Source organism: Chaetodon trifascialis, chromosome 1 (genome assembly GCF_039877785.1).
Source record: "Chaetodon trifascialis isolate fChaTrf1 chromosome 1, fChaTrf1.hap1, whole genome shotgun sequence".
In the NCBI taxonomy this organism is placed as follows: Eukaryota; Metazoa; Chordata; class Actinopteri; order Chaetodontiformes; family Chaetodontidae; genus Chaetodon; species Chaetodon trifascialis.
The window spans coordinates 1862735-1869164 of record NC_092056.1 but is presented as its reverse complement, the minus strand read 5'-3'; the positions used below and the strand labels follow the sequence as shown (position 1 = coordinate 1869164).

At 45.9% G+C, this 6430-nt stretch overlaps 1 protein-coding gene across 1 annotated transcript; it reads left to right on the top strand.

The window, feature by feature from the left end:
• Nucleotides 1–977: 977 nt before the first annotated feature.
• Nucleotides 978–6056, top strand: lctla (lactase-like a). Its single transcript, XM_070967031.1, has 13 exons — nt 978–1104; nt 1187–1347; nt 1970–2057; nt 2278–2387; nt 2482–2610; nt 2691–2786; nt 3623–3677; nt 3828–3989; nt 4152–4426; nt 4586–4712; nt 4810–5009; nt 5091–5154; nt 5941–6056. Exons 1-13 carry the CDS (start codon nt 978–980, stop codon nt 6054–6056), a joined length of 1710 nt encoding a protein of 569 aa, XP_070823132.1.
• The last annotated feature ends 374 nt before the right edge of the window (nt 6057–6430 follow it).

Here is a 6430-nt window from a genome sequence, read left to right as displayed (position 1 = left end):
CCTGTGTGACCTCTCCACATGTGCGCCTCCGGTGAGTGTTTTCTGTTCCAAAGCCGCAGAAGGCCGAGCGCGAGGCCGCAGATGGATCAGACCCTCGAACATTAACTTTGCTTACAGCGACAAACTGCCTTCTTTTTTCCAAAAGATCTGTTTGCACCAGCAAATTTACGCTCACACTTCACTGAGCTCCAATGGGCCGGCATTCAGCGCGTGTGTGCAGGGGGGCACCGGCTGCTGCTGCGTGACGGCTGATGAATAGCAGAAAATGTCCTGGATGCTTCACTCTGTTTTGTTTTTGTAGCGTTGGCGCTGAACCTGCCGGTGACACTGGGAGCGTCCGCGGCTCCAGAAGCTCGGGGACGTTTCTTGTATTTTGGAGCAGTTTCCAGCGGAGACAAATGCAGCAGGTCAGACATGTATATGTGGTTCTGGGTGAGGCGGCCGGGGCTGAGGCAGGGAGGGAATGAGCTCAGGCTTTGGTAGGAGGACTCTCAGCTATCCTTTGCAGCACTGAAGAGACACAGCAGCCTGACATGTCGCTCATCCTCACGGTGCTGGACAAGCTGGCTTACTTTCTGTCTCTGATAGCGTTTTGTGTCAGCGTGTCCTACAGCTGGCTGAAATGAAACCACAGTCTTCCTTTTTGTCCGTGAGGTCTGATAATGACTGGCTGGATATTTGACAAACGATGCTGAGGTTTGGGTTTGAGGTAGGGTGCTTTGACTGAACACCTGTGGACACCTGACGCCTCTGTGTGAGTTTCTGAATCTTTGTTTTACCTGAACGCATGCAGACACTCTGAGATCTGAGCCCAGCTTATCGAGCTCAGGGTAGACTAAGAGGGGATGGAGCCTTGCAGGCTTTGGAGGCCTACGTGTTGCCATTAACGCCACCACACCTGTGACATCAGTGATCAAACTGGATAATTATTGTCCTGCAGGTGTAACTGAAGACAGCGAGCTCTGCCAAACATCACGATGCTGCAGCGGTGCATCCTGAGGCTGAACCATGTGCTGGCACTGGTGCTGTGTGTGTCAGCCATTGATGACTTTGACTGGACGAAGAACGAAAGAACGTCTTTCTACTACGGCACCTTCCCAACAGGTATGACTCGACATCAGAGTCATTACAGGATAAAACCTTCACGAATCTGCACGGCATCTCGTCTGCTTTGTTTCCTCTGCAGGTTTCTCCTGGGGAGCCGGCAGCTCAGCCTATCAGACGGAGGGAGCCTGGAACGTGGATGGCAAAGGAATGAGCATCTGGGACGCATTCGCTCACACGAAGGGGAAAGTGTTCTCGAACGACACGGGAGACTTCTCGTGTGAAGGCTACTACAAATTCAAGGTGACATGAGAAGAAAAGGTGTCACCTCCACAGAAAAGAGGACATTTGACATCCAAAGATATAATTCACTACTTTACGTTAAATTGTGTCATAGATCCAATTTAAGTCACTTTAAGGTCATTTTATTCTGACAATATTTCTGATTACCTCGTTCCCGCACCTTTGAAACTATATGACCTTGTTTTTTATGGCTAAACCCTCCCAACAGATGGAAATACTATAAATGTGCTGCGCAGCATTTTAGATATATTTACCTGATGTGGTGTTTCTGCAAACTTTGGATCTCATGAGCAACATGAGAAATACACTGATTTTCTATCTTAAAGAGAGTTAGATGAGGAAATCAATGCCACTGGCTTGTCCGTGTGGTTTATAGCCAGAGCTATAAGAGCAAAGCTTAGCTTAGCTTAACTTAGCATAAAGAGAGGAAACAGAGGAACCAGCTGGCCAGAGCCTGTTAATGGAGCTAAAACAAGATATAACATGTTAGCTTCAGTGGCAGATTTGTTTTTCCCTGTCTCCAGTCATTGTGCTAAGCTAGCTAAGCTAAGCTAAGCTAAGCTAAGCTAACTGCCTCCTGGCTCCAGAGTAGAATCAAAGTTCTCATGCTGTTTGTTTTCAGGATGACGTCACCTTGATGAAGGACATGAAGTTGAATCATTATCGTTTCTCCATCTCCTGGCCGAGGATTTTACCAAGCGGACTGAAAAGTAACCACACGGCCGACGTTTTTCATGTCATTTCTTGCTTTACAGTTTTATCTTTATTATTTATCTTTGCACTGGTTACTGAAGTCAGGGCTGAAGCTGACAGTCAGTGAATCAATGTTCGTTTTAATTTGCAGCTTCAGGCTTTTTAAATGTGAGGATGTGCTGCTTTTTGCATGAAGCTGAACACTGAAACGATTTCCATCCTTCGCGACTCTGTCAGGTGAACACATCAACGAGAAAGGAATCAAATATTACGACGACCTGATCAACATGCTGCTGGACAACCAGATCACACCCATTGTGACGCTGTACCACTGGGATTTACCGCAGGTGAGCACTGCACCCACCAGGCCTAAACCTGGTTCAGGGTTTCCTCTCGCCGACTGGAGGCCGCGGTGTGGGTAACAATATGTTTCACCTGCAGGTCTTGCAGGAGAAGTACGGCGGCTGGCAGAACGTCAGCATGGTCAACTACTTCAACGACTTTGCCAACTTGTGCTTTGAGAGGTTTGGAAACAGAGTGAAGTACTGGATCACGTTCAACAACCCGTGGGTACGTCGGTGCACTCGCTGACCTGTGATCAGACGTCGTGTTTGAGTTGTGTTTCAGAGAGTGTGCTCTTGTGCTTTCAGTCTATTGCTGTGGAGGGATATGAAACAGGGGAGCATGCACCCGGACTGAAGCTGAAGGGGACGGGGGCTTACAAAGCCGCCCACCACATCATCAAGGTGAGACTCAAGGTGGAACCAGAACGAGTAGAGGGTCCCTGAGACCACTTTTAGAGCGTCTTTATTCTGACAAAACAGTCCCACCACAAGGTCCATTTAGTGTCACACAAACTTGTTCTCATTAGTTCTTATACATATTCACACCCTCTAACTGCCAGCGGTGGCTGTTTGTAGCTAACTGAACCAACTGACAAAGCTAATGCTAAAGCTAGCATGCTAGTATCTGACCCGAGAAGAGCTGATGTGGAGCACGGCGACCTGAAAACTGAGGAACACGGTTTGATAATGATGAAGATCTTTAAGGTTTTAAATGACATTTCACAAAAACAACACAACAAACCTGAATTTACCAAATGTTGTGCCATTAACATTCGACTACATGAGTAAATAACATCAGTTAGCTTAGCATAATCATACATTTTCTATTAATTAGAAACTGTATGAATGTTACTTATTCTGAAACACACAGATTTCTGTGCGTATGAAGACTAAACATTTACTATATTTCATTATTTCATTCTTCACTTCATAATTAGATGCTATGCTAGCTTGTGATGCTACAGTGACTTCCTGTTTACATAGCTGACAGCACTGTATGTTTCCCACCAACTGATTTACACATTCCTAATGTCTTTACTTGTTAAGACACTTCTCAAGCTTTCATTTAATTAAGTAAATGGTTAAATTAAAACTAGCTGGTGTTTACGAAGAACTGAGGAAGGACTTGATGTTCACACCTGGTCCTGGACTCCTGCGTCTTCGATGACGTCTTTCTTCTAACAATGTCAACTGAACTAAAATAAAGAGGTGACGCTGCCTTTCTGTCTCTGAAACAGGCGCACGCCAAAGTCTGGCACACGTATGACATGCAGTGGCGAAGCAAACAAAAAGGTAAAAACAAAACCTTTTTATTGAGTTATTTTTCGTGATTGGACTTCCGCCATGTTGGACAATAACTTGTCTGTGTGTGTGTGTGTGTGTGTGTGTGTGTGTGTGTGTGTGTGTGTGTGTGTGTGTGTGTGTGTGTGTGTGTGTGTCCAGGTCTGGTTGGGATCTCACTGACGGCTGACTGGGGGGAACCAGTGGACATCACCAACCAGAGGGACATCGAAGCAGCAGAGAGATACATCCAGTTCTACATGGGATGGTTTGCTACCCCCATCTTCAATGGAGACTACCCCCAGGTCATGAAGGATTACATCGGTACGTCTCAGTCGACTCATTTAAATGAGATCTCACAAACAAAAAGATTGGAAACCACTCCTTTATGAGCATGACAAACCAACAGCTGCCATCTTCATGCACCTCACTGCGTCTGCTGACCTGTTAGTTTCCTCTTACAATGCACTGAACTTTGACCTTTAGGCAGGAAGAGTGGCCAGCAGGGCCTGGGAGCTTCACGGCTGCCCGTCTTCTCGCCTCAGGAGAAGAGTTACATCAAGGGAACCTGCGACTTCCTGGGCCTCGGACATTTCACAACGCGCTACATCACCCTGAAGAATTACCCATCAGGCCTTGGAGACAGCTACTTTGCAGATCGTGACCTCGCTGAGCTGGTTGACCCACAGTGGCCTGATCCGGGTTCTGAGTGGCTCTATTCTGTTCCCTGGGGCTTCCGACGCTTGTTGAACTTTGTCAAGGTACAAGACACAACTCTGAATATACCCAACTATTAAATACAGAAGATATTGTTCAAGTGCGCATAAATACAGAATAATATATATATATATATATATATAATATATAACATCTGTATGCACACCATCAAACCTGAATGTAAGGTCTCCTCTCCATAACAGACTCAGTACGGGAACCCGATGATCTACGTGACAGAAAACGGTGTGTCGGAGAAAATACTCTGCACCGACCTCTGTGACGACTGGAGGATGAAGTACTTCAAAGAGTACATCAATGAAATGCTCAAAGGTGAAGCAACAACCCAACGCAAAGATGACACCACAGCAGAAGGATTCAGTGGTCCACTTTTAAAAACACTCTGTTTGCTCTCCGGTTCAACCTACAGCGATGAAGGACGGCGTGAACGTGAAGGGTTACACCGCCTGGTCTCTCCTCGACAACTTTGAGTGGGACGAAGGGTACTCCGAGAGGTTTGGCCTCTACTACGTGGACTTCAGGAACAAAAACAAACCGCGCTACCCGAAGGCCTCGGTCCAGTTCTACAAACGCATCATCAGCTCGAACGGCTTTCCCAATCAGAGAGAGGTAAGCTAACGACACTCCACCCTCAGAGTCGCTCTGCAGCAGAATCTGCTGTTTGACTGTTGAGTTGTCGGATCTTCACAGGTGGAGAGCTGGAAGAGGAAGGCCATCGAGACGTGCTCCTCCAGCAACCAGCTCCTGGCTGCAGGTCAGTGCATGTGCTTCAGAGTGCAGGCCGGGCTAAGCTAGGTGGGGCCAAACAAAGGAAAATTCTGCCTCAAGCTTGTTATTTCGCGATCTAACAGGGTTTTTCTTTGTTTTGCCCCTCCAGCTAGAAGAAAGTCCCAGGGAAATCAGGAACATGCAGGGATGCAAAAGGCTTGGCCAGTTCATGATGAAGTTTAGGTACAAAAGCTGAGAGCAACATTATCTTCATGTTTCATTCATTTCAACCCTAACCCTAACCCTAACCCTGACCCCAACGCTGCACGTTTATGCCTCCACGTTTCACTGACTGAACGTCTTACAGTCCAGACATGATGATTTTAAAGACATGACACATTGTTTTAGCCCCACAAAAAATAAACTTCTTCCACATTAGCTCCATCTTTTGTCCAGTCAGGGACATGGTTTCTAAATTATAACTGACGGCTTTACTCTTGAGCTTGGACCTAAAATTCCCCATCACATGTCCCACTTACTTGGTTTTCTGATGCTTTCAAGTGCATCTCTTGGTCTTCCTCAGCAAAAACAGTTTGCTAAGTGTACATGGAGATGGTTTAGTTGTGATCACATGACCTATTCATGGCATGAAATCTATATATTAAGAGTATTGATAACAACTAATCACGACAGCTGATGAAACTGAAATAGATCTATAAATGCATTGATTTTCCTGTGTGTTTATTAGATCCTCTCAGAGCGATCTGATCTGTTCTGTTTGGCTTGTGAACATTTACACACATTTACTTAATTTTCCATTTCTGGCTTTCAGATCCGTTGATCGGCCACATGGAGATGGTGACAGAGATCGTGGTTCCCACAGTGTGCACGCTCTGCATCCTCCTCAGCGCAGTCTTCCTCATGTTCTTACTGCGTGGACGCCTCTGAAGGCACACACACGCGTGCGCACACACACACACACACACACACACACACACACACACACACAGCTGAAGAAATGAATCTGAGAGTGACTTCAAAGCTGTAAATCTTCATCCTGTCCAGAGCATTTTGTCGATTTAACTGTCCTGCTGTTCTGTTTTGAATCAACACTTTTTCAGGTTGTCACGACTGAGTCAAATCGCTGTCACGGCTCTGGAAGAACGAACTCAAGCTTGGTCTATTACTTTTTTACTTTTTAACAAACTGGTCTTGTGTGGTTTTTGAAGAAGCTAAGTTTTATAGGCTGCTCCAGCTAACTGCAGAGAGGATATGGTTTACCGTCAAGTTTGTACAATTAAGAAAAAAAGAGTGGAAATAAA

Coding starts and splice junctions, on each gene's coding strand:
- lctla (XM_070967031.1), top strand. CDS start 978: ATGCTGCAGCGGTGCATCCTGAGGCTGAACCATGTGCTGGCACTGGTG. Junction 4,427..4,585: donor GCTTGTTGAACTTTGTCAAG/GTACAAGACACA, acceptor TCTCCATAACAG/ACTCAGTACGGGAACCCGAT. Junction 5,155..5,940: donor CAACCAGCTCCTGGCTGCAG/GTCAGTGCATGT, acceptor TCTGGCTTTCAG/ATCCGTTGATCGGCCACATG.